Here is a 27000-nt window from a genome sequence, read left to right on the forward strand (position 1 = left end):
AGAACTGCACGTGGCCAGTCCAGAGAAGTGAACCTACCTGTGAGCGAACCCATGAGTATGGCTCTGAGGAACAATGGGAAATGAGGCCAAGTTGAGGACCTAGAATTCAGGAAGAAGGAATTGTTTTCTTGCCATTTCTGCATTGTGAACCCAGAAACCATTGAGATATGTGCGGCCCAGGCTTTCTGAAGCATGCAGGGAGGCACACATTGTCATGTTGCACATTTGTGCTCCAGGGAGAATGTACAGTTTTGCATACTCTGCTTTGCTCAAAATAAAGAGCAAACTTAAAAAAAAAAATCCCCTCCAAGATAATCTTTTTAAAAAGACTAGGCTGCTTAGTTCCTGGCCTATTTCCCAGAGGAGGCAAGAAGAACTAAGAGAAAAGATGAAATGAGAGTCTGTTCCTTTAAGCTATCTCAGAACAATTTAGAGTTCGTTCTAAATTGTCAGTTCTAATTTTTAGTTAGTTCAAATTACTTTTGTGGACTTGTATGCTTTAAAGTATTTTTAAAACAAATCTTGAGGGAAACTCAAGATTTCAGCTTTTAGTCCTCCCCTTGACTGAAGAAAACAGCTCTTAGACATTGTGGACCAGCTCTGTGGATGCAGCCAATTCTCTCCTTCCCTGAAAGCCAGTAACTGCCTTTGAAGTCCAAGTGAAGCAGAGGATGTAATCAGAATGTGGACGTTTACACTGTGACTTCCTTTGCAAAGGATAAGGAGGCCAATTAAAGCCCAAATACTTCACACTGAACTTAGGGTTTCAGGAACTCTCAAGACAAACAAGGAATGAAGTGTACGAGCTCTGAGTCTTCATGCAGAGACAGGCCACTGTGACTCCTCTCTCTCTCCCTCTCTCTCTGGCTGTCTGGCTGTCTGTCTTCTCTGACTTCCCAAACGGGACCCTCCTGGGAAAGACATGAGCAAAGGCTCCTTTCCTGATGTTTCCTGGCACAGGGTTCACCCCAGCCTCACCACCATCGCTGCCGGCAACAACCCTCTGCCCTGTCCACACCGCCAGGCTGCTTGTCCTGCCACCTCCCCTCCCACCAAGCCTCTTGACTCCACAAAGGAAGGAAAGTCAGAATGAGGATTTAAAGATCAGTAAAATAACAAAGGAAAGGCAGTCCTGCCTCCACATCTGTATTTTAATGATAATACTACATATCAACATACAACAATTTTGATGGGAAGCGATCACATGCCAGTAATATATAAACGATGGAAATAACAGAAAAAAAAATCACCTGTAAGCCAGCCACTCTAACAAGTGAAATAATTTTATTTGTCTTTACTCCCTTCTAGCCCCTGCCCGAATATATTCCATATTTACATTTTACAGAGCTTTAACCATAGGGTATGTGTAATTTTATATTCTCCTTTTTTCATTGTCGTTGCAGAGGATTAGTACATTTTCCCCTGGTTACTGCGTAGCCTGATAGAGTATATTACTTTTAGACCGAACACACTAGGCCTTGAACAAATGAGGCTCTCTGACCACCTCCCTCCCACCACCACAAAAGTTCTTGTACAATTCACTCTAATATTACTCTTTTTCTGGTGAACTCTTCAGCCCAATAGAACTATCAGATTTAGAGGAGTCATAAAAAGTTTGCTGATTGCACTCAATTATTTGGGGCTGGAAACAAAAATAAAACACATTTTTTATTGTATAAAACAGCAAATGGATATGAAATCTGGACTGCTCATCTGTTCTTAAAGCCAAAAGCACATGTTAGCAACCATCCTCAGCCCTGGATCTGCCTGATCAAGCTCTCATGGACTGCTTCCCCCTCCCACAACTCTCTGCTTTCTCAGTCGGTAGATGCTGGAGCCCAGTACTGGGCTAGGGAGGAAAGAAGGCTGCTTGCATGTGGACCAGCTGTCAAGATAGAGCATCTCCAGAAATGCCCTGTGGGCTTCCTGTCTCACTCCTGCCTTGGACTGCATGTCAAGGCATTGTGATCAGTTTTCACAATCCTGATAACAGGGATGTCCTCTCAGGGTAGAAAACAATCACTATGTTCACAGGGATATTTCAGACCAGCTGAAATTCTGGTAGCCCTGTAAGTGTGAGCCCAAGCGTGTTCCCCAAGGGCTCATCACTTTCCACTGTGCTAGCCTGTTCTGACTAGCTCCTTTTCTATGCCAATAACTAGGATATACATACCTAGATGCTAGGATGGTCATCCAGACTCAGGCTGGGTTCCACATCCCAGCACTGAGTGCCCCACAGGGCCCCTAAGTTAGATTTTCACCCAAAATGAATACAGATTTATGTATATGTAGCCTACTCTTGCAGTAAGGGTCTAAGAAATAAGGCAAATATGGATCCCTCACATTTACTCCTAAAATGACTAGAATCTCCTAGAAGGATATGTATGCATATGTATACACACGTGTATGTATGCATATGTGTGCATATCTTTATATATACATATATGCACATGTGTTTTTTACTTGCTTTAGATGGTCTTGAGTCTTCTTTAATCCATGAGCCAGTGACAGGGAGGGCTGATTTGGATATAGCATGGCAATAAGAGATGAGTGCTGATTCATAATCTCTGATCGTTTCAAGTGCCTAACAGATATACTGAGGACTAGACTTTCCCATTCCTGTCATTTCTCCTTTTTGTTCTGTTTCAAGACCATAGCCTTATAAATTTTAAAACTTTCTTTCCATGGCCTGTTCTTATTGTACTGAAAAGCAAAGCAAATTTTTATCTTCCTGAGGAAGGAAGGAGACATAAATCAGACCTTTGATTCTACAGCATAAGGCTTTGCTGGTCTTGCAAAACGTATAATTAGTATACCCACAAACAAAACAAGGGAAGTCTGATTAGGTGACAAGTATGGGACAAAATGTTGGTTTACTGGTTTAGCTATAGTAGCCTATATTTCACACTCTCAGACTAAAATATTGTCCATCTTCTAGGGTCTGAGCTTCAAGAGCTGCAGAACATGATTGACAGCCTCCAGAGCCCCCAAGACCCTACCCGGGTGGCCCAGGCACTCCTCCTCTGGAGGGAGGTTATGTTTTTGCAGTTTGATGCTGCAGTAAGGCATCTCATCCCGTAAGGGCTGGAGCACTAATCCTGTTCTGGTAAATTCTGCAGCAGAGGTGTTTGCTGAGTGACCATCTAGGGAGGCCACTCTTGGCAAGGTTAGATAATGAGCTTAAAATAGTCATGGGCACAAGCAGATCCAGAACGCCATGGCTACCAAACACGACCTGCCGCAAAGGCTGTCTGTGAGAATATGTTCTTGTTGGCTAATAACACTCTTGATTTTAGCAAATGTAATCTCAGAACAGTTCATATAATGATTGCTGCTTTCAATGTACAGGGGGTTCTACTGGGAATAACATTTTTATACTTCTAAAGATGATTAGGTTATTTTTTCAACATTTGTTTACCTTTCAAAAAGACAGAATTTTTACTGTACCTCTCAAGCTAATGGAATTGGCTACCAGCGTTAAATTTATAAGTAAATCCATCTACCTCTAGCCTTGTAGGTACCATTGTGTTAAGTATTCCACATACAAAAGGAATGTTTCATTTGGTTAATTAATCATGACGCTGATGGGAAAATTAGCTTGGATTAAGACACATAATGTTTCCAGTATAAATAAGTTTTGTATGAGAGGGAAGGAGGGTTAGCCCTAAAGGTCTCTGCTTATTTTTTAATTGTCAAAATTAACTTTTTTGGGTTAGCTCCCGGTGTGAGTATTTAGCCACTGAGAGGGCCTCAGAGGGCTGTCTGTGCTCTTACCTGTAGGTTGCAGCTGCTTTCCACTGCACTTGTGGGCATCCATGGAGAATGACAAGGTGGGGGTTGCACTGAACTGTCTTGTTCTTTTTCTACTCTCAATCTTCTTTACTCTGACATCAGAGGACTCTTGGATTTAGAATGTAAATTCAGCAGGACAAAAATCAGGCTAATTTGTTTTCTTTATATTGACAAATAGCTTCCTGAGCTGTAGCTTAGTCAAGCAGGTAAGATGTAAAGCCTCAGACAATTATCAGGATGGCCATTTGTTAGTCCTCTGGGCTCTGAAAGCCCAAGGTCAGAATTTGCGAGGATTTTACAAACTGGTGAAGAAAAGTCCTTTTTCGATTTCAGCTACGAAGGATTCGGTTTGGTACTGCTCTCCCAGGGGAACCACTCTGCTTCCAGGAAATCCCCTGGAATTGCTTTGCCAGTGCTTTCTTTGTCCTCACACTCGGTCTACAGAAATGGAGGACACTGTGTCCTATTTCTGGTTTTATGTACTTTTCTGTGACCCTCTGGAGAGAATCACCCAGATGGTTCACCCCACTGTGTCCTCCACTGGTTACATTTCTCCAGCCTTTTTTCCTCAGAGCTGTTCAGGTTGTGTGTGTTTGGAATTATACAGCTAGTAAGTGACAGACTAGAATTAGAACCTAGGTGTGTTTGACTCCAAAACCCGAGATCTATGATGGAGACCAAGCAGCAGCGTGGACAGAGAAGAGGATGCTGAAGAAAAGGCAAGAGGCAGGAGAAAAAGAGAAGCTAAAAGATAAATGTCATCCCTCTTGATTGTTTTACTTAGTGCTGAACCTGTAAACAAGGGAAAGTCCTTAGAGAATGGAAAGAGATAGGAAGCTTGGGACAGTTCCTTGACCCTTCCTAGAGCTCACCAAGACTGAGCAAATCTGACTGTTTACCCCAGGAATTTTCTGCCCATGTAAGCTGAAGGCTTCTCCAGAATTTGCAAAGGAAAAACTGAACTCTTACCTGGAACGAGGGCAGCATGCTTCACAGATGAGGGTGGGGTGTAGGAGGAGGAAGGATGTGGCTCAGGGATGACAGGACAGCCCTGTAAAGTCGCTGAAAATTTGGCTCCTGCTTCCCTGTGGCATAGATCATCTTGGGTACTGGCTATGTGCATGTTTCTAGGCACAAAACATTTCACTCTGCCCGTCTCAACCCCCCTCTACTAGCCAAAGGGCTGATGGAAATTGATAGCTGTCCTCCGAAGGGTTGGATCACACTGACCAGGGCCCAGTATTCATCTCTGGACATGTCCACCAACCTGCAGGAGTTATTGATTAGCCAATTCAAGAAATGCCCAAGGATTGAGTTATCTTTAATGCTAGGTGAATTAATCATTCGCATTGAAGATAAATGCTTGGGTGACAAAGCAGTTCTATCCAATCTCATCTATTTAAGTCAGGAGTTGGCAAACTACTGCTGGAGGTCTCTGCCGATTTTTGTATGGTCTGTGGGCTAAGGATGGCCTTCCCATCTTTAAATGGTTGAAAAAAAATATGTAAAAGAATAGTATTTTGCGACCCATGAAAATGCTATGGAGTTCATATTTCCACGTCCGTAAATGAAACATTGTTGGAACACAGTCATGCCCATTCACTTACGGATTGTCACCGCTTTCACACTACAACCACGGAGCTGAATAGTTGCCACAGAGTCCGTAGGGTCTGCAAAGATGAAAATATTTACTATCTGGTCCTTTAAGAAAAAGTTTAAGCTGGGTGCGGTGGCTCAAGCCTGTAATCCCAGCACTCTGGGAGGCTGAGGTGGGTGGATCACGAGGTCAGGAGATGGAGACCATCCTGGCTGACACGGTGAAACCCTGTCTCTACTAAAAATACAAAAAAAAAAAATTTTAGCCAGGCATGGTGGCGGGCGCCTGTAGTCCCAGCTACTCGGGAGGCTGAGGCAGGAGAATGGCATGAACCCGGGAGGCAGAGCTTGCAGTGAGCTGAGATCTCACCACTGTACTCCAGCCTGGGCTAAAGAGTGAAACTCCGTCTCGAAAAAAAAAAAAAAAGTTTAGTTTTTTATCCCCTGATTTAAAGAATACAATTCGTTTGCACTTTAGGGGTAGAAGGAAGCAAAGAAGTCCCTCAAAGGTACTCTACAGCACAGTATAAAATATATAGCATGGCCGGGCACGGTGGCTCACGCTTGTAATCCCAGCACTTTGGGAGGCGGAGGCGGGCGGATCACGAGGTCAGGAGATCGAGACCCCGTCTCTACTAAAAATACAAAAAAAAAATTAGCCGGGCGTGGTGGCGGGCGCCTGTAGTCCCAGCTACTCGGAGAGGCTGAGGCAGGAGAATGACGTGAACCCGGGAGGCGGAGCTTGCAATGAGCCGAGATCGCGCCACTGCACTCCAGCCCGGGCGACAGAGCCAGACTCCGTCTCAAAAAAAATTCCGATCTCTAAAGAGTCCGTATATATATATATATATATCATGAAACATGCCTCTAGTCTGAATGTATTGTTGATGTTCAGGGTGATTAGGGTAAAAAGGAGAAAGCTGAAGAGATATCCTGTTAATACAATCCTTCCTGCAGCAAGCCTGCTTTAGGAGTACATCAAGGAATTTCTAAAGAAAGCAACACCAGCCTCTCATTCCTTGAATATTTGTTGCTTTTCTCTTCATTTTTGTTTTTGTTTTTGAGACAGAGTCTCACTCTGTCTCCCAGGCTAGAGTGCAGTGGCATGACCTCAGCTCACTGCAACCTCTGCCTCCCAGGTTTAAGAGGACACTGCCCCCCTCCACATAGGGCCACTTGGGAACAGAGTGAACAAGCAAGGGCTGTGGGAGGCAGGTTTTGTAATATCAGGAGAGTGTGATGTTCCATGCTTCACACAGGAAGGGGTGATTGATTTGAATAATGCTGTGGTCTGGCAGGGAACTGAAACCGCTGCTCAGGGATAAGCAGGAATTGCACCTGGTTCCTTTGATAAGGAGGGTCGTTAAACCTGGAGACCTTATCTGTGGGAGCAGAGTGGGGAGCGGGGGACCTTGTGGCTAAGCTATTTGAGGCCTCCCGATTTTGCCAGAAGTCAAGGCAGCACAAATTTTGGACCTTAAGTTTAGGGCTCACAAGACACTCTTCTCGTTCTTCCATCCTCTCAGAGGTGATCTAAGTTTCTGGCAGTGCTTTCAAATCTTCCTGGCAGTTGGGAAGACACAGCTACTTCCCTTATCTCTGCTGTGGGTGAGCTGGCCTCTTCTGGTTAGCCTGCTGTTCAGTACCCCTCTGGATACCCACGTGTGGGGGTCTTTCTCCCCACTTTGAGGGGCTGCTAGTCTTCCTGGGAGGCCACCTCACAGAGAATCCAAGCAAAAGGGACCTTCTGCTCTGGGATACCATCCTCCAACTTATCCAGCATCCTTCCTTAGGCATCCACTAGAACTAAGCTCTAGAAATAGTCTTTCTTTGTTTAACTGTTATTTCCTTTTAGGCAAGAAAAATCATTCTAATTTATCATGCATACTTCCTTCTCTCTGACTTATGGTATAAATTTCATGCTCCAGTCTTCAGGGTTTGTGGTTCTTGATATACAAAGCCACGTTTTGTTTAAAACCAAACAAGAACTTTTCTCCTTCAAACCCCAAGGAGGCTTAAAATTTAAAATTTAGTTTTTATAAAGAACTATTGTCTCAGCTGTTGGTCTTAATTCATTCAATAAACAATTGACAGCTTTTTTCTAGAGCTACAGCTGCACTATTCAGTTCAGTAGCCACATGTGGCTATTTAATTTACTTTAATTAAAATTATTAATTTAAATGAAAGAAAATTAAAAATTCAGGCTGGTCTGAGTGCAGTCATGTTTACAACTAATTGATCACAACCAGTTACAGGTTGCTTTATTCTTTCTCCACTCACACTGCTTCACTTGATTAGCCTTTAAAAAAAGAAAAAGAAGAAAAAGAAAATTAAAAATTCATTCCCTCAGTCACAGCAGTCACATTTCAAGTGTACAACTGCCACACGTGGCCAAAGGCTACTCTGTTGGACAGTGCAAATATAGGACATTTCCACCATTGCAGACTGTTCTGGCAGACACTGCTAGTCGAGAGTATGCCAACCCTCCCCGTGAGGGCTACGAACTGTGAAAGTTGAGGGCAAGGGGCACGGGGGTTGATGTGGCTGAAGAAGGAACCTGTTAATATCTCAAAATGTTTTTTTGCTTCTCTAACTTTGAGGAAAGTTTTGAACTTTAGAAGTGTAAGTAACTGCTTTTAATGAAATGTCCCCCCATATTTTGGTAGAAGAACATTTTTGGCAGCTGGAAATGTTCCTGCCTGCCAGTCTGTCACAGACGGCATGTGCCATGGGCTACCAGCACTGAGCAACTCTCTCAGGAGGAGCATTTTTGCCTAGCAGCTCAGCCTGCCCCAGCCACTGGATCCACGGAGCCTCCAGGTGTCTTTCAGATGTATTTTTATACTGTAAATGGTATGCGGTGTGTAGGGAATTTAGTCAGTTGTTTCCATTTGGTTTAGATTCTGCAGGGGCTTTCAAGACTTTAATGCCCTCTGTCTTCACTGGCTCTGCTTCACTTGAACAGTGGAAGAGTCTGGGCCCCAGGGCCGGCTGTGATTCCCAGTCAGGGTCTTTGTCTCCAAACACTCAACAGGCTGATCAGGGCAACAGCTTGTCTGTTCACAGTTGATAGCAAAACAAACAATCTTCTCCACTTAATAAATAGTCATGATAGCAATTGCAATACATAAATGACGTTAGTAGCTGGGTTTTCAATAGCCCTGGTTATAGCACCTGTTATTGAAGGTAATCCTAGCAACTGTTGTTGCTCCTAGGCAGGAACAATATTACCCACCTTCTACAACCAAAGAGTTCAAGATTCAGGAAGGCCAGAGATCAGACTATTCCAGAATCATGGCAGCACCGGGTTGCAAGCTGTATTAGTTACTTATTGCTGCACAATGATTTACCCTAAAGTTTGGCAGATTAAAACAATAGACATTCATTATCTAACATAGTTTCTGAGGATCAGGAATCTGGGAGCAGCTCAGGTGGATAGTTCTGGCTCAGGGTCTCTCATGAGTCAAGATGTTGGCCAGGGCTGTAATCATCTCAAGGCTCGACTGGAGGACAACCTGCCTCCAAGCTCACTCCTATGGCTGCTGGTGGGCACCAGAAGATCCACTTCCAGGCTTATTCACATGGGCTTCTCCACAGAGCTTCCTCGCAACACAGCAGATGGCTTCCCCCAGCACAAACAGTCCAAGAGAGAACCCAAGATGGAAGTCACAGTGTTTTTATTACCAGATTTCAGAAGTGACTCTCCATCACTTCTGTCATATTCTTTTCACTGGAAGTGAGTGACTAAGTCCAGCAGACATTCAAGGGGAGGGGAAGTAAGCTCCACCTCTTTACAGGAGGAGTATCAAAGAACTAGTGGATATCTCTTTCAAACTACCTCACAATCCCTGGTCTTTTGACTCCAAAATTTCCAGTTTAATATTCTGATCTTATAATGCTAAGCCAAGGGACACCAACATCAACCTCAAGCAAGTCCCACATTTCTACCTTCAGTGGCTGCAAGACAGTGACTTTTGGCCCAAGCCTTGGCCCTCATTTAGACCCAGAAGACAGGGTTGGACCGTGACCATTGGATCTGCTCTTGCTTCCTTTGGGTGTTGCCTGGGATTAGGTGGAAACAGGAGTCCCGGCTCCTTGCTGTCAGAATCAACTCCAACTCCAGGACTTGACTAAAACCAGAATTAGGTCTGGAAGTATAGAATGGAGTCAGATAGGCAGGCCCACTGGTTCCAGGGCTGCACATGGTGTCACAAGGGACAGAGGATGCCTTAGCTGTTGGTTAGTGATATGGAGGAGCCAGAGACTCACATGTAATAATTTGTGGTACTGGTCTTGAGTTGTTGCCTAGAATTGGAGCACAATAGTGATGAAGGACAACTTTTTAAGGTTCCTGATATTGACAGCATTTGAGTAAATTTATTTTTATTGATTTTAAATATGTCCCATTGGTGTTATACTGCTCTGGAACTTCTGAACACTGGTGCTGATTAGTTACACTGAAATCTTTTTTTTTTTTTTTTTTTTTTTTTTTTTTTTTTTTTTTTTTTTTTTTATTATACTTCAGGGTTTTAGGGTACATGTGCACAATGTGCAGGTTTGTTACATATGTATCCATGTGCCATGTTGATTTCCTGCACCCATTAACTCGTCCTTTAGCATTAGGTGTATCTCCTAATGCTGTCCCTCCCCCCTCCCCCCACCCCACAACAGTCCCCGGAGTGTGATGTTCCCCTTCCTGTGTCCATGAGTTCTCATTGTTCAATTCCCACCTATGAGTGAGAACATGCGGTGTTTGGTTTTTTGTCCTTGAGATAGTTTACTGAGAATGATGTTTTCCAGTTTCATCCATGTCCCTACAAAGGACACGAACTCATCATTTTTTATGGCTGCATAGTATTCCATGGTGTATATGTGCCACATTTTCTTAATCCAGTCTATCGTTGTTGGACATTTGGGTTGGTTCCAACTCTTTGCTATTGTGAATAGTGCCGCAATAAACATACGTGTGCATGTGTCTTTATAGCAGCATGATTTATAGTCCTTTGGGTATATACCCAGTAATGGGATGGCTGGGTCAAATGGTATTTCTAGTTCGAGATCCCTGAGGAATCGCCACACTGACTTCCACAATGGTTGAACTAGTTTACAGTCCCACCAACAGTGTAAAAGTGTTCCTATTTCTCCACATCCTCTCCAGCACCTGTTGTTTCCTGATTTTTTAATGATGGCCATTCTAACTGGTGTAAGATGGTATCTCACTGTGGTTTTGATTTGCATTTCTCTGATGGCCAGTGATGATGAGCATTTCTTCATGTGTTTTTCGGCTGCATAAATGTCTTCTTTTGAGAAGTGTCTGTTCATGTCCTCTGCCCACTTTTTGATGGGGTTGTTTGTTTTTTTCTTGTAAATTTGTTTGAGTTCATTGTAGATTCTGGATATTAGCCCTTTGTCAGATGAGTAGGTTGCAAAAATTTTCTCCCATTCTGTAGGTTGCCTGTTCACTCTGATGATAGTTTCTTTTGCTGTGCAGAAGCTGTTTAGTTTAATGAGATCCCATTTGTCAATTTTGGCTTTTGTTGCCATTGCTTTTGGTGTTTTAGACATGAAGTCCTTGCCCACGCCTATGTCCTGAATGGTATTGCCTAGGTTTTCTTGTAGGATTTTAATGGTTTTAGGTCTAACATATAAGTCCTTAATCCATCTTGAATTAATTTTTGTATAAGGTGTAAGGAAGGGATCCAGTTGCAGCTTTCTACATATTGCTAGCCAGTTTTCCCAGCACCATTTATTAAATAGGGAATCCTTTCCCCATTTCTTGTTTTTGTCAGGTTTGTCAAAGATCAGATAGTTGTAGCTATGCGGCATCATTTCTGAGGGCTCTGTTCTGTTCCATTGATCTATGTCTCTGTTGTGGTACCAGTACCATGCTGTTTTGGTTACTGTAGCCTTGTAGTATAGTTTAAAGTCAGGTAGCGTGATGCCTCCAGCTTTGTTCTTTTGGCTTAGGATTGGCTTGGCGATGCGGGCTCTTTTTTGGTTCCATATGAACTTTAAAGTAGTTTTTTCCAATTCTGTGAAGAAAGTCATTGGTAGCTTGATGGGGATGACATTGAATCTATAAATTACCTTGGGCAGTATGGCCATTTTCACGATATTGATTCTTCCAACCCATGAGCATGGAATGTTCTTCCATTTGTTTGTATCCTCTTTGATTTCATTGAGCAGTGGTTTGTAGTTCTCCTTGAAGAGGTCCTTCACATCCCTTGTAAGTTGGATTCCTAGGTATTTTATTCTCTTTGAAGCAATTGTGAATGGGAGTTCACTCATGATTTGGCTCTCTGTTTGTCTGTGATTGGTGTACAAGAATGCTTGTGATTTTTGTACATTGATTTTGTATCCTGAGACTTTGCTGAAGTTGCTAATCAGCTTAAGGAGATTTTGGGCTGAGATGATGGGGTTTTCTAGATATACAATCATGTCATCTGCAAACAGGGACAATTTGACTTCCTCGTTTCCTAATTGAATACCCTTTATTTCCTTCTCCTGCCTGATTGCCCTGGCCAGAACTTCCAGCACTATGTTGAATAGGAGTGGTGAGAGAGGGCATCCCTGTCTTGTGCCAGTTTTCAAAGGGAATGCTTCCAGTTTTTGCCCATTCAGTATGATATTGGCTGTGGGTTTGTCATAGATAGCTCTTATTATTTCAAGGTACGTCCCATCAAGTTTTTTAAGTAAAATAGTAAAAATGGTCTTAAAAAATTAACCATATGGCTGGGTGTGGTGGCTCACGCCTGTAATTCCAGCACTTTGGGAGGCCAAGGTGGGCAGATTGCTTGAGCTCAGGAGTTCAAGACCAGCCTGGACAACAAGGTGAAAGCCCATGTCTACTGAAAATGCAAAAATTAGCCAGGTGTGGTGGCACATGCCTGTAGTCCCAGCTACTCAGAAGGCTAAGGCATGAGAATCACTTGAACCCAGGAGATTGCAGTGAGGTTGCAGTGAGCTGAGATCGCACCAGGCTGCACTCCAGCCTGGTGACAGTGTGAGACTCTCTTAAAAAATAAAATAAAATAATAAAATAAAATAAAATAGTAAAATAAAATAAAAAATCAACCATAGTTCCACAACTAAGAGACAATTACAGTTCACATTTTATTTCCCTGGTATTTTCCCTCTGCATATATGGGTTTATATCTATACTTTTAAGGGAAAATTGATATCACACTATACATTCACCATGTACAGATCTGCTATAAGGGCTGGAAACTTGTCATTTTCTTACAGAGCCAAAAGTTTGATGTGCTCAAAGAAAACTTTAAGTTAGATATGTTACTCTGGTTTTTATGAATTTTCTAGCAGTTGAGGGAATGGGTTCTTGTAAATACAGTTACTCCCAGTTTTCTTCCTGAAAACCATATGTAAAAAATATATATGGTCTTCAAATGGAAGGGTTTTTTGTTTTTTTTAGCTGTGCCTCTGTGGGCTGAGCGACCGTGACCACAAAGTGGCTCATGGAGAACTGGTGGGTGTGCAACTGCTACTGGAAGATGTTCTGAGTAGCTATCATGTGACCATGGAGGCCCCCCAAAGACAGCAAGCCACACTGGGCAAAAATACACAGGTATTCTTGGGGAATCGTTTCCATATTGACCAGTACTGTATTGGACTGAAGGACCTCTCTGTTGGGGAGTTGGTCCGGGGAGTCATGTTTTCCCACAGCCTCTCTCAGTAGGTCCCAGGACTGTGCCAACACCACCTGGCAGCAACAGTGGAGCAGGGGTAGCCACTGCAAAGCATTTTCTAAGTTCCATGATTATGGTATATCCATCTATTTTAATTTTAAAAATACGACAAAAGTTGTGGGAGGTCTATTGAACCCAAATGAAACAAAAACACCAACTGGATGCTTTCTTTGTGAGTCATACATCTAGAAGTGGAGTTGGAAGGGCCAGAGGGGTCTGATAGCCCCAGGTGAACATCTCAGGCCTGGGCTCTTGTCCTCATCACTCAACTACTGGCCTATGGACTCCTGGGCAGGCACTGCCTCCTCTGGGTTTATCACTCTCAAGCTCTAAGGTGCAAGAGCCACTAGCCCTCCTAGTATCATGACTTTAAACAATTTTGCATGTATCCAGGAACTAGGCAGAGACATGTTTGGATGCCAGACAAACTAGCTGGTGCCCCTACTTGAAGAGCTTTTCTGTCCGAGCCAAACTTTCTGAGCAATGCCTAAACCCATCATCTCCATTTTCTTACCTTCCTGACACTCCTTGAAGCACTGCAGTCTGTCTTCCCAATCTTGCTGCTGAAACCTCTCTCATCAAGAGATGGTCCTTGTCACTAAATCCCCTGGGTACTTTCAGTCACCTTCCTACCTAACCCCTTGGCAGCATTTGACACAGAGTCCTTCTCAAAGCCTCTCTGCCCTTGGCTTCTACAGCATGAGTCTCTCCTAGCTTTCCTCCAACATCGCTGAGCCCTCCTTCTCAGACCCTTCTGTAGGGTCCTCTACCTCTGCCAACCCTAAAATTTTTTTATAATCTATCCCACCACTGCTACCAGGGCCACATTTTGACTTCCACAGGCCCTAACACTTTTACCTTTGTGGGCTCTTCCCTCCTCCATGAAAAACCATTAAAAGTTATATTTTAACATTGTGCTAGTACAAAGAAAAATATATTAATATCATATATTAAAGCATTTTATTTAGCCTAAAAGGTCTTTTTTTCTGATTAAAAAAAAATAAAGCATTTTGTGGTCCCTAGGCACTGTGCCTCCTCTGCCCAAGCTGTTAAGTCAGCCCTGAATACTATTAATACCACTAGTATTATTGCCTAGAAGTTGAGGTTTGTTCAGATTGCTTTTTCTGTATTCATTTATTTAGTCCTCACAATAATTCCATGAGATAGGTTGTTTCATTGTTCTCATTTTATAGATAAGAATACTAAGGCTTAAAAAGGTTAAGTAACATGGCCAAAGTCACATGGTTAATGAGGAAAGAAGCTCAGATTCCAACCCAACGGTCTGGCCCTAGAGCTCCCTCATCCTCTTCTCTACTAGGTTGCTCCATTCCTCACCCTCTCCCTAGGAAAACCCATCTACTTTTATAACTTTGATGATATTCACATGCAATGATCCAAATCTATATGTCTAGCCCAAGTATGAATCCTATCAGACTCACATGTTCAATTGCCTGCTGGATATCTCCACTTATTCCATCTCAGAGACAGCGTTTCTCAAGCTAAGGTCATCTTACTCCCTAAATCTTGACCCTCTCTGTCAGTTTACCACTACCTGCCCAGTTGGCCAAGCCAAAAACTCTGGGCACCATCTTTGACTTCTGTCCCACACCCCACAACCAGTCACCAAGTTTTACTATCAATTATTTTAATATCTTTCAAGTTTGTCTTCTTTCTCTGTTCCCCCACAGTACCCACTTCTATGAGTCCAAACCATCATCATCCCTGATCACTAGGCGATGATCTTGACCTCCAATTGGATTCAATACACATACTCTCACCTCCTTCCAATCCATTCACCAGGGTAATATTTTTAAATGCAAGCCTGATTATATCACTTCCTTCACTATAACTCTTCAATGGATTCCAGATGCCCTGAGAAGAGTCCAAATGCTTTCATCAGCCCCTTGTGACTTGACTCCTGCCAATATTTCTACCCTTAATGTCTTTCGATTTGTCAAATGCACCATGCTCTCTTCGGTACTTCTCCCAGACTGGTCCCTGTAGTGGAAAACTTCCCTCTCCTTCCTCTTTCTGCTTCATCACCTGATTAACTCTTACTTATCCTTCAGATTTCCACTTCCAAACCACTCTTTAGGAAGCTTTTTCTGATAATCCACCCTTACCCCGATGCTTCTCTGTGCCAATTAGAGTGCTTCTGGTGCAAGTAACAGGTTGTTCCATTAGCTATAACTTAAATTAGGGAAGCATATTAATCCTCCATAATAAGAAGTCTAGAAGGAGGCAGTTCAGGTTGGTGTAGCCCCTTGACAGTGACTTCAAGGACTCAAGCTCTGCCATTTAGGTGTGTTGGCAAACATCTCCCTCCTGTTTGTATGATAAAAACAGGAACAAAAAAGCTTTCTCCTTGGAGATCTATCTTTTTATCAAGGAGGGGAATATTTTCTAGAAGCCCCCCCATTAGATTTTCCTTGTGTCTTTTTACCTAAACTGAGTCACAAGTCCACTTGGGGCCAATTAGTGGAAAAAGAAGTGGTTTTATATGTGCCATCTACATTCCACAACATAATTAGATCTTCACCCAGTGTGATCATTTGCAAAGCTGAGTATAGACCAAATTGTGCCAAGATAAAAAAACATGCTGGGCCCTCAGGTCCTTCTGTTTGCCATTTTTTGGCTCTATCTGTGATGGATTACCATCTTTTCCTGACATTCCCCACCATCCTCCACCTTGTTATTTATCTTGGCTCCTGTTCCTTCTCTTGTCTGTTAAATTAAAGCACGTAGGTAGAAAAGACTTATCATCATATGAACATATTAACAAACAAGTTTGCTTTAAAATTATTATTTATTTTAATTAACTTTATTTCATGTGTTTTTATTTAGGAGTATTTAGCTATTCATAGACAATAAGAAGCAGTGGAATTTATACTGCCCTGAGAGTCAGGACTCCTGAGTTCCTACCCCAGTTATGCTACAAGTTTTTTGATCTCACTAGGCCTCAGTCTCCAAAGCTCCAAAGTAAAGGTGATGAATTGGCTCAGGGCTTTTAAAATTGTGGTCCAAGGAGCCCTGGGGTTCCTCAAAGACACCTTGGGGCTTCTTGAGCTGGGGAGCAGGGGCAGCAATTACGTGGCCTCCAGGCTGTCCCCTTCATGTCACCATGCTTGGCCTTGGTCTGTTGAATATTTGGGCCAGTGTGTAAGAATTCATTTGATGAAAGAGCTCTGAGGATAAAATAAAATCTGGAAATCTATACACTAGCTGATTGTTGGGGAGGCAGGCTACAAGACTGAGGAGTTACCAGCAGTCTACAGGAACTCACTCTCCCCTGGGTTTTGCTTATCAATTCTTCCTTGGACAATTTGACCAATGCTCTTCCTGGCAGGCAGGCTTTTCCTTAGATATGTTAATACCACTGCTCTAGGTTGCAATTATACCAGGTTGTTCTCCCTGTTTCTAGCCAGGAAACTTGAGTGTCTCAGGTACTGTCACCTAAATGGTCTCTAAGGCTCTTTTTATCATAACATCATGGGATTTGCCATCCTGGTCTGCCAAGAAGAGCTCCTTTTTCTGTGACTGAGACACTGTGGACAGGCAGTGGGCCTGAATCTGGTCCTCATTTTGTTCCTCACTCCGGGTGACCCTGGCCCTCAGACCACTGGCTGCAGGACAGCAGGACAAACAAGGACCCGAATACCTTGTTTCCTCCACATCCTCCAGGGCTCATAGCAGCCCCTCCACAATTATTTACTTAAGGAAAGCACTAATGAATACATGAAGAAATCATAATTTTAAAGTAATCTTTCTTATTGAATGATAAATTCTAGTTAAGAGAAATGTTTCCTGCTTAACTTCTAAAAGATGAGAAGAAACAGGAGGTAGGATAAACTTAAGTTTCCATTTCTTTACCCATAAGATGGGTAAAACCCTCAATGGAAGGTTACTTCATGGCTCCACCGTGATGGAAATTTTAATCTCAGGTGTATTGAAGAGCACTTTCCAGAATGCAGAGGGAAAACACAAAAGGCTCAGTTTTTCAAAGGCAGATAAAATGTTAGTATGCAAGTAAGAGAGTTTTCAAAATGAATGGTTCCAGACCCAAGCAGAAAGCTGTAGTTGAAGCATTCCTATCCTTTCCATAAACTGTTCATGAAGGATGGTCAACCTCTCAACTCTACATGTGCTGTGGGCCTGTAAACCATTCCTCCTGGGGAAAAAGTTAATTCTCCAAAGGCTTTGTTTTGCACAAGCTGCATGTAAAAGGTTAGCCTGTGTTGGTCCATGATCAGTAAAGAAGGATTTCCATAATGCTTTCAGCCAGATTGGTCCAAAGTGCCAGGATTCAGAAGTCAGTTCTGAAGCAGCCCAAAGACCTCCGAGCTGCTGGAGGGCCCGTGCGATGCGGTGATGTCCTTTGCTTTGCTGAGATCATTCTGATACTGTGGAAGCAGCTGGAAGTGCTAAAGGAGCACTGGGGCCAACTCAAGCTGCAAGGCCAGGATATCAACTGTGTCTCTCTCCACAAACGGTTTTCAGAGCTCTATGAGTGAGTGCTGCTGAGGATGAAATTCACGGCCATGACTAGAACCTGGGGGATGGCAGATTCCTGCCCCTTAATCTGAGGGCGAGATTTGGTCCATGAATCCTAATATGAACCATTAGACCCATAGACTGAGTCTCTTAGAGCTTGCAGCATTGCAGCCAGAGATATACAGATGGCACATGTGGCACAGGTCTGGGGAATGGGAGGCATTCTAGCAGCTGCAGGCCCTGGCTCGAACGACATAGCTGGCTGGGAAGGCGTGTTGCTTCTGCCACGTGTCTGTTAACAAACAAACATTTACTAAGCACCCCCATACACCCTGAGCCTTACCAAGCTTAAGAAAGTTTGCTTTAGGCCAGGCGTGGTGGCTCCCAGCTGTAGTCCCAGCACTTTGGGTGGCTGAGGCGGGTGGATTACCCGAGGTCAGAAGTTTGAGACCAGCCTGGCCAACATGGTGAAACCCTGTCTCTACTAAAGATACAAAAAATTGGCCAGGTATGATAGTGGGTACCTGTAATCCCAGCTACTCGGGAGGCTGAGGCAGGAGAATGGCTTGAACCCAGGAGGCAGAGGTTGCAGTGAGCTGAGATCGCACCATTGCACTCCAGCCTGGGCAACAAGAGTGAAACTCGCTCTCAAAAAAACAAAAAGAAACAACAACAACAACAACAAAAAGTTCACTTTGGTATAGCCAGATTGTTTATCTTGTGAAATTATTATAGTCAGTGTCCCTGTTAACTAGGGAAGGTGAAGACTTGTCAATATTTTGAAGAATGAGGACTGAGATCATATGCACCCAACAGGAAAAAGCCTCATGATTTCATGTGGCTAAGGAATGATAACTGTGGTGAATTTAGATGTTGATATATCTGTGAATGGGTTAGGATACTGATGATAGGAAAGAGAAAATGAACGAAAATGATTATCAGAGAATCGAAATGAGAAAAAATATGTTTGCTAATTTCTGTCTTTCTTCTTTAATAGAACTGACATTCTCTACCCCAGCATGAAAGCTATAGCCAGGCAGATGGGGAAAGAAGATGAATTTGAAGGATTTATAGTAAATAATCAGTCTGTTCTTCCCCCCAGTGGAGCCTCAGAAATTGAAATAAAAACTCACCAGGTATGCATGATATATTTTAAATTTGCCTTTGAAAATGTCCTTTATGGCATTAGCATGTAAAACTACAGGCATACCAAAATGGTATTTTTTCTAAGAAGCTAAGTGTAAATTGCAGGGTTGTAAATCATTGAATGGGCTGGAGGGAGGGCAGGACTAAGTATTTAAAGGCATGTGGTGCTTCGATGAAGCAAATTACTACCCTTAATGTCCCTGTTCTATAAGTCTGGAATTTTATCATTTTGATTTTCCTCAAATTGATGTGTACCTTCATAAGAATGATCATAGAAAACATAACCATTATCTTAAGCATAAAATTTAGCACACAAGTATCCACATGGAAATGAAATATTTGTAAAATCTCCCTGTAACTGTTTTTCTGAGAATAAGAAAATGCCCATTCGGTATGTGTAAGATGATCTGTGTGGAGAAGTTGTTTCCCAATTCCTTGTTCAGCTTGATCCTGGGACTCAGGCGCTCTGTGGCTGGGCTTATTGTACCAGGCAAGCAAAGCCTCAGCTGTTTGGTTGTCAATGCAGAGATGCTCATCCACTGAGCAACAAGGAGAAGTAAGCCCCCGTCAGGCCCCAGTGCCAAGCTCACTGCTTACCCTTCTGAGCCCTATTCCTTTCCAACACCTGGGGGCCTACAACAGGGAGAAACCTATGCTCTGCAAGCGTAATGAATTGAGTGAGGGCTCACAGTTTTTGGAAGACTTTACTGTTGGTCCTACATGGAGTTTTAAATCTTGTGAAATCTTCCTTGGTATCTAAATCAAGTTTTATACCTGAGGGCTTCTGGGTTTTTTTTTGTTGTTTTTTTTTTTTTTGAGACGGAGTCTTGCTCTGTTGCCCAGGCTAGGGTGCAGTGGCGTGATCTTGGCTCACTGCAACCTCCACCTCTCAGGTTCAAGCAATTCTCCTGCCTCAGTCTCCAGAGTAGCTGGGATTACAGGTGCCTAGCTAATTTTTTTATTTTTAGTAGAGATGGGGTTTCATCATCTTGGCTAGGCTGGTCTCGAACTCCTGACCTCGTGATCCACCCACCTCGGCCTCCCAAAGTGTTGAGATTACAGGCGTGAGCCATCGCGCCCGGCTGAGAGCTTCTTTTGTAATGAGAACTCACAGAATCCTAGCCACATTTAGAGACCCCAAAAGACATGAGGTCACCCCAGGGATTAGACACTTTGCAATTTAGCAAAACTTGGTTAAAAAAAAAAAAAAGGGATTGTATTTTATCAATAAGGATGTGAGCCGGGAAGAAAAGGTGTTGGTCTCCAGGGAGGTACATCTGTGCCCCCAGAAGCACTAGGGAGACCTAGAAGGGAAGTGTTTCTTCTTTCCTGGGAGAGTAGCTGAGGGGCAGGCCCTAGCCCAAAGCCCTTCTGCAGGAATGTGACACGGGACCCAAAATGTAATCTGAATGTAGAGAGTGACCCTCAACCTGTGCTTACTCTAGCTTCAAAAACTTCTGGAAAATTGTGAAATGCATATGATCCAAGAGGTACTAAGAAAAGTTAACAGAGAGATGACACTGGTTTTATCTGAAAAGTCCAAGGAGAAGTGTTCTCTCCCTACAGGTAAAGTACATTTATTTTGTTACTTCACAAAATAATGTTTATTGGTTTTTCCTAATTACGAAAGCAATTCATGTATCGACATTTGTTGTAAAAACAAGCAAAAACCAAAACATCGGTGCGATGCCCAGAAAATGATATAAAAATGATCTTTTACCCTTGACCCTGTGCAATGAAAGGGCAAGCCTCTCCCCAGCTGGGTGTCTCTAAATGCCACCAGAGAGCTGAGTGTGGCTGAGCTCTAGTTATAGAACCTGCAACAAGACACAAAGCACTTTGGTATATTTCTTTTCCTGTACAAAGTCTTTTTTAAACAAATGGAAACATAGTTTCACTTCAGTTTCAACTCTACTGATTAACTCATAACTGAAATAAAGTTGAAATGAAGGGAAACCTAAAGCCTTTATTATTTGTAACATATATAAGTTATAATATGTCAAATTTGCATATTTAGGGTATGAAGGCAATCAGAATGGTTTCCTTCCATCTGAGGTCCAAACCTGGGGCCACTTCATGGGCACGTGACACAGGATGCAGAGGGGCACTTGGGGTTTCATGTTCTGTGGTCACCATCCTGAAACTTTTAATGGTTTAACTTTGAATTTGTTCAAAGTTACAATTCTAGGTACCTAAAGTGGGCAGGAGGCTTACCCTTCCTGAGCTACCCATTGAACACATGGTGTTGCTGCCAGCCTGGGACCCCTGAGATGCTGCTGGGTACACACGTCTGACCTTGACCCTCCCCGTACCCAGAAGGGAGGGGGACCTTGGCACAGGGAGGGTCAAGGTCAGGCATGTGCACCCGGCAGCATCTCAGGGGTCTTAGGCTGGCAGCACTGCCATGTGTTCAATGGGTAGCTCAGTAACGGCAAGCCTCCTGCCCACCTTGGGTACCTAGAGTCTCCCAGGACAGAGGTTGCAGTACTCTTGGGGGTTGCCTTTCCACGGTGGATTGGGGTAGTGGGAAGGGGAGATGCCTGACTCAACTTCTCATCCCCAGGCAGGGCCCGGTGCCTCAGTCTGGTAGCTGGTGGGTCATGCATATTCATGCACTGAGACACAGGCAGGTCCACTGGGTGCTTATGGGGGTCTCACTTCCCCTGCACATATCCCCATGACCAAGAGAGCGCAACGTTAAAGGCAAATTAAAAACACCGTGACAGGTCAAGAGAAAGACTGCAGAAGAAAGGGAAAAGGTTTATCTTTTAATATCTGTGTGACACTTTTTCCTCCTTTTTGAACAAGAGGTCCTACATTTTTATTTTGAACCAGGCCCCTGCATTATGTAGCTAGTCCTGTCTGATCTATAATATCTATTCCTAACTTTGAATATTCTGTAGGAAATTCATAACCTTTGAGCTAGGGAGTTGTCTGACTACGAACTTAAATTAGGTTTTGCTTTTGAGACAAAGTCCACAGACATTGTAGTGTTAATTAATAACCTCTGTCCTCACCTAAGACATAGTCATTTTATTAGTGCTTCGAATAACTGAATTCTGTAAACAGGGCGCTGTGCAATGAAAGCGTGAGCCTCTCCCCAGCTGGGCGTCTCTAATGCCACCAGAGAGCTGAGTGTGGTTGAGCTCTGGTTACAGAACATTCAACAAGACACAAAGCGCCTGTTGTTTGTGCTGTGTTTGCTGCATCCAGGCGGCTCCCTTCCGAGTCCTTGGAGAAAATCCACAAGCCTGCAGCAGGTGCAACCATCTGCACATATTGGGGCCGTGGTTCCTACCAGACACCCGGGGTGAGGGGCTGTGGGGAAGCATCTTTGCTTTGTGGTTGTGCTGCCTTGCGCAGGGTGCCTGTCAGCTGTGCTGCAAAGGGCCTTCAATGCAGTGGGGGGGCAGGCAAAGGGGAGGGGTAGAGTTATTTTTAACAGTGGCTAGGTTGATATTACCAAGCCTCACTTTGGCTGGAGTGTGTTGGCCAGTTCTAAACTCTTGTTTGATGCTATACTTATAAGACTTTCAAACTCCATGCCAATATCAAATGGGAAGGGTTGTTGTTTCTGGTTCTGTTTTGTTTTGTTCTTTGGTCTGTCAGGCGTGACTCAGTGTGGAGACCTGGATCTCCACCTCTACTGAGTTCTCCTAATTCAAGCGATTGAGTCCTCACTGTGTGCCAAGGTGCTTTGGTATACATTTCTTCAGTGTCATCTTCCTGAGACCTCTGTGGGTTTGGTGCCTTCAAAGAAGGCAATAACATATTGGAATCCCCACCTACCTACTGTTTATCTTGGCAGCAAGAAGTAGCCATAGTGGACAGGGCTTCCACACAAGGGCCGCCTCTTCATGCAGAGATCACCCTCTGTGGTCAAGGTTAGCTTGGGGCTGGAGGTTTTTCCAGAGGAAGTTAGGAATGGAGAGTATTGAGAACCAGAGGGACAGTAAAAGCCCTTATCCTTTTCCTCAGGGTCTTCTCCTTCCCTGTGGGCTGACTGACTCTGGTGTTTACATTTACATCTGCCAAAAAGAAACCCTGAGCCAGGTATGGTGGCTCACTCCTGGAGCCCAGAGGCACTCTGGGAGGCCAAGGCAGGCAGATCACTTGAGCTCAGGAATTTGAGACCAGCCTGAGCAACATGGTAAAACCCCAACTCTACAAAAAATGGAAAAAAAATTAGCTGGGTATGGCAGTGCACACCTGTAGTCCCAGCTGCTCAGGATGCTGAGGTGGGAGGATTGCTTGAGCCTGGGATGTCGAGGCTGCAGTGAGCCAAGATTGTGCCACTGCACTCCAGCCTGAGTGACAGAGTGAGACTCTGTATCAAAAAAAAAAGGAACCCTGGAATACTTCTCTCCCTCTCCCTCCTTCCTTCCCCCTCACCTTGTCTTGGAGCTTGATCATACAGCTTCTGAATGAGTTTCCAGTTTGTCATTGAGCCTCTGAGGATGTGGCATCCAGACCTGGCCCTCATACTAGGTCTTGGTGGCTGAACTAGTAGTCCCCTGAAAACTATCTAAAGTGGATCCAGACATCTTTGTTCAGCCCCGGGGCTTATCTTAGCAGAGATGGCCCCATTGGTTCACAAAGATTCTGCCATCCCTCATCTTTGATGTTTTGGCATTGCAGTGATTTTTAATTGATTTTCTAATTTTCTCTGAGCAGTTATAAGGCCAACAGTGTCCAAAGTGGAATGCATATATCCCAGGGGTGTGGGAAGAAAATATTAGAACTTCTAAATAGATTAGAGCCATATGTAAGGAGTCACATGCCACACTCTACACTGAGGTGTCCTGAAGTGACCATGGGCAGGCAATCCACAAGTAACAAGAAAATAGTAGAGGTGACACTGCTAATCCTAGTGCATGCTTATCCTCAGCCACATTATGAGGTCATAAAACATAATCTAATCATATCTGATAAGAAGAGAGACAATAAATTTTTCTTTTTTTTTTTTTTTTTAGAGATACAATCTCACGCTGCCACCCAGGCTGGAGTTCAGTGGTGCCACCATAGCTCACTGCAGCCTTGAACTCCTGGGCTCAAATGATCCTCCTACCTCAGCCTTCCAAGTAGCTAGAATCACCGGTGCACACCACCATGCCCAACTAATTTTTAAAAATTTTTTGTAGAGCCATCCTCTTGCTATGTTGCCCAGGCTGGTCTTGAACTTTTCAAGTGATCTTCCCACCTCTGCCTCCCAATGTGCTGAGATTATAGGTGTAAGCCACCTGCCTACCAGACAAAAAAAATTGTAAAAGGTCAAGGAAACTATTGGGAATGCGGATTGAGATCCATTCTCATTGTTGATGAATCCTCCCCTAAGTATATCATGCTTTGTGATATTCACTATTGGTAGTACTGTAGTTATAAATACATATAAATAAAATAAAATATAAAAATATAATAATATAGGATAATAAATATAATCAAAATATAAGTGTACATATATTAAAGGTGAGAGATGAACAAACGTTTTGCTTCAAGAGACAGTTCTTACAAGAGCGTCGTGTCAGCCAGCACTTCCCCAGCAGTGCCATGGAACACAAGTTCCTCAAGATACTACAGCAGCAGTTCTCCCAGCCCTTCTTCGCTAACAGGCTTCTGGGTTACCTGACGCTTTCCGTTCTCCTGGTAACATGAGCCAGCAAAGTGCTCACTAATCACAGTCTTTGGGTTGCATGTGTTTTACCTAGCATCGCTGATCATTGTTTGCTCCAAACCTGTTTGTGCCAGTTTTAACTGTCATTGTATTGAGATAATTTAATTAAAAACTATGTAAACCAGTGTAATAGGAATACAAAAAGAAAGAGATCTGTTGATTCTAGAAAAACTAAATTGAAATTGATCATCTGTAGCACATCTAGTCAGTGGAACATTAAGCATTTAAAAGAAATGAGCTGTCAAGCCATGAAAAGACATGGAAGAAGCTTAAATGCATATTACTAAGTGAAAGAAGCCAATGTGAAAAGGCAACATATTTTATGATTCCAAATATGACATTCTGGAAAAGGCGAAACTATGGAGAGAGTAAAAAGATCAGTGCCTGCCACCGTTTAGGAGGGTAGGAAGGAGGAATAGGCAGAGCACAGAGGATTTTGGGGCAGTGAACCTATTCTGTATGATACTAACATAGTGTATCCATGTCGTCATATGTTATCCAAGCCCATAGGATGTAGGACACTAACAGTAAACCATAATGCAAACTATAGGCTTTGGATGATAATGACATGTCAGTGTAGGTTCATTGATGGTAACAAATGCACCCTCTGGGGCAGGACATTGATGGTGGAGAATGCATGTGAGGACTGGGAGCTTATGGGCACTCTCAATACATTCCCCTCCATTCTGCTATGAACCTGAAATTGCTCTAAAAAAATTAAATGTATTTGAAAAAGAAAATAAAGTAAAACGCCTGGGCATGGTGGCTCACGCCTGTAATCCCAGCACTTTGTCTTGGCCAACATGGTGAAACCCTGTCTCTACTCAAAATACAAAAATTAGCCAGGCGTGATGGCAGGCAGCTGTAATCCCAGCTACTCAAGAGGCTGAGGCAGTGAGCTGAGACTGCGCCATTGTGCTCCAGCCTGGGCAACAAGAGCGAAACTCTGTCTCAAAAAAAAAAAAAGAAAAGAAAAAATAAAATAAAAATTATGTTGAAAGGATTTGGAAAACCTGAATAAAAGGCTAGTTGTGTAGAAAAAAGAAAAATTATCAAATCGGTTATGAGACAGATAGCTGAAAAGACTAGGTAAAATTGTGAAATTGTGCAAAATGATGTGTTTGGATTTTCAGGTCTTTAAGTTTTCTCTAAAATCAAACAAACAAAAGTAGAAACTATAGACCAAGATTTATAGAACAAAGATGGTGCAGAACTTCAGTCAGTGGGTACTTACAAAGAAAAGGCCTAGGCCCTATGTTAGATGACTGGCAGATGTTTGTAAATTTACGTAGTTTTAAGTTAAATAAAATGTTTTAGATAGTACATGTTATTTGTAAAGCATTCTCTGCTTTAACTGACTTTTTTTTTTTTTTTTTTTAACTAACCAACTAACTCTTAGTCTTGATTGCATTGGATAGGAGGATTTCTACCATGTTTTTCAGGGTCGGTGGAGAAGGGTTTTGTTCATTTGTCTTTTGTTCAAAATAAGTTTGGGAAACTCAGGATAAATAATATTAAACAGTTTCCTCTACTCGAGAGCCTTTACTATCCAACTGTGCACTGTGTATCTCCAAAGGAGAGAAAATATGCAATGTTTTTTTTAAATTTTATTTACTTCTTTATTTATTTGACCATAGAAACTTTTTCTCTCCTTGGAAACATTTATTATCAACACGAAGAATTAGTGTTCTGGGGAGCAGTTTGAAAATCACAAGAGTACAAGATGCATGCATACTCTGCAATAAGGCTTTCAACCTACCCACTTATTGGGGTGCCCCAGCTGGTTGGGAGAACAGCCTTGATTGGCAGTTGTATGTCTTCAAGTTTCAGTTCTGCCTTGGTTTGGGACCCAGGAACCACTGAGGCACCAAAAGCTAGTGGTTGTGTTAGGGAAGTGGAATGTTACCCAGCCAAGATGTCCTTCCTAGAGGGAGGAGGCTGGGGGGTGGTGTGCAGAGAAGGAGAGAGGGGAAGTGGTTTGGCTAACAGGAAGTCAAAGTTTCCTCTAGTCAAATGACCTGGAACAGAGTGAGAGGAGAAAATGGAGTCCTAACTTAACCCCCAGTGTGCTGTCTCCTTCCTACTTCCATGTTTCTGTCAAAAACTGCTGCCTCCTCTTAAAGAAGCCATGACCAAACACACACTGAAAATGAGACCCATTTGGAGACAGCCAACTCCCCTTTGCCAGGAATTGTTTCTTTTGGATGGATTCTGCTTTTCCTGGCTCCCTGACTCCTGCCTGCAGATGCAAATGCATGTCTGAACCTGAATTCACGAGCAAGGAGAGAGTGCGGCCCAGCGCTCTGTTAAGTTTTCCCTTCAGCTGAGTGCAGAGCTAAACCCCAAACCAGCTCACTGGACATCTGCCAGGTGAGGGTCCCCATACTAGAAGTGTGCAACAGATGTGGTCCCTCACCAGGCTTATCTGTGAGCTGGAGACCCGCCACAACAGTACCTTGGAAAAGATATCCAACTTCTCATGTGAAATACACATGAGCCCTGTCTTGTCATAGCTTAGACGTTTAAAAAGCCTTAAACATCTTAAGAAGTGTGAATTGCTGGGCACATTAACTCTTGGATTTTCCATTTCAGCTGTACTGG

At 43.2% G+C, this 27000-nt stretch overlaps 1 protein-coding gene across 1 annotated transcript in view; it reads left to right on the forward strand.

Annotated features, from left to right (window-relative positions):
• Positions 1–27000, forward strand: part of LOC116476836 (coiled-coil domain-containing protein 162-like) — a 61206-nt gene that overhangs the window by 2838 nt on the left and 31368 nt on the right. Inside the window, 7 exon segments of the mRNA XM_032167196.1 lie at positions 2939–3077; positions 8055–8208; positions 12818–12970; positions 17370–17484; positions 17487–17598; positions 18580–18718; positions 20174–20294. Coding sequence (XP_032023087.1) covers positions 2939–3077; positions 8055–8208; positions 12818–12970; positions 17370–17484; positions 17487–17598; positions 18580–18718; positions 20174–20294 — 933 coding nt within the window.

This window comes from Hylobates moloch, unplaced genomic scaffold (assembly GCF_009828535.3).
Source record: "Hylobates moloch isolate HMO894 unplaced genomic scaffold, HMol_V3 SCAFFOLD_2, whole genome shotgun sequence".
NCBI classification, from domain to species: Eukaryota; Metazoa; Chordata; class Mammalia; order Primates; family Hylobatidae; genus Hylobates; species Hylobates moloch.